General features: G+C 46.7%; 1 protein-coding gene across 1 annotated transcript; it reads right to left on the reverse strand.

The window, feature by feature from the left end:
* Nucleotides 1-6: 6 nt before the first annotated feature.
* Nucleotides 7-1,038, reverse strand: LOC107196460 (UL16-binding protein 1-like). The gene is made up of 2 exons (XM_015597821.1): nucleotides 797-1,038; nucleotides 7-561 (listed from the first exon to the last, which is right to left on the reverse strand). Exons 1-2 carry the CDS (start codon nucleotides 906-908, stop codon nucleotides 281-283), a joined length of 393 nt encoding a protein of 130 aa, XP_015453307.1. The 5' UTR covers nucleotides 909-1,038; the 3' UTR covers nucleotides 7-280.
* Nucleotides 1,039-1,044: the final 6 nt, after the last annotated feature.

Raw genomic sequence — 1,044 nt, forward strand, 5'->3', positions numbered from 1 at the left:
TGTTAAGAAGAGGGAAAGGTCTGGAAAGAGAATGCGGCCCTCATTTTTGGGGTCAGCAAGAAATCCAGGGGGAGTTGTCCGAAGGCCTGTGCAGTGGGGACGGGATGTAAGAAGGAAGGAGGAAAAGGAAGGATGGTAGGACACGCCTGTGGCCATTATTCTCCCAGGAAGAACTCACTGCGGATGGATCAATAACGACACACACACACACACACACCACACACACACACACGCACGCGCACTGTGGGGTAGGTCAATGTCATGTCAAGAGATCTACTGCTCAGTTACCTGTTGTGTTCAACGCATTATCCTGGTGATAGCTCATATTCTTAGGCCAACTCTCACACATTTCAGCTGAGTTTGTCTTCAGGAACTCACACACATCTTTCAATTTCTTCAATGTGTTTAACTGCTTGCCTTCAGGACTCAACACTGTCCACTTTCCGTTCTTTGAGTCAAAACGGAGAGCTTTATTTCGATTGAGGTAGAAGTTCCAGATTGCATAGGCAGGTCCATTGGCTTCCCGCTGACATGTCATCTCGCCCTTCAGGGTGTGAAGATCTGCCCCCCAACACACACAGGAAAGAGGTCAGCCCTGGGTCTTTACAGATGCTTTGTCCCCAGCTGGGAGCCAGCCCTCTGTACCCTCCTTTTTACCTGATCTTTCTCTGTCCTCTGAGTTTTGCCCTAGCTGCTGAGACTCTTCACTGCGACCAATTTCGAATATTTTCATAAATTCAAGCTCCCAATCCCTACAACACCCTTTCTACTTCTGCCCGGGGCCGTTCAAACTTACTGTTGGTTCTAGAATTCTTTGGTTTCATTTCAGGCAGTATCATTTTGAATTTGTCCATCAGATCTTTCAGAGTTTCTTTCTCTACACTACAGGTCTTTGTGACATTCCCCATTGTCGACAGAAACTGACAATCGCATTCGGCTTTATGACTACAGGTATAACGCAGAAATGTGCTTCCATTGACCTGGCCTCCAAATTCACACCACGTGTACTCATAAGTAGTAATGGTGAAGTTATAGCAAACAGAG

The sequence above is a fragment of the Pteropus alecto genome, unplaced genomic scaffold, assembly GCF_000325575.1.
Source record: "Pteropus alecto unplaced genomic scaffold, ASM32557v1 scaffold6509, whole genome shotgun sequence".
In the NCBI taxonomy this organism is placed as follows: Eukaryota; Metazoa; Chordata; class Mammalia; order Chiroptera; family Pteropodidae; genus Pteropus; species Pteropus alecto.

Excerpts from the sequence above, each read along its gene's own strand:
- LOC107196460 (XM_015597821.1), bottom strand. The coding sequence starts at position 908 with ATGGGGAATGTCACAAAGACCTGTAGTGTAGAGAAAGAAACTCTGAAA. Across the intron at positions 562-796 it reads AAAGAATTCTAGAACCAACA|ATCTTCACACCCTGAAGGGC; the intron begins GTAAGTTTGAAC and ends GTTGGGGGGCAG.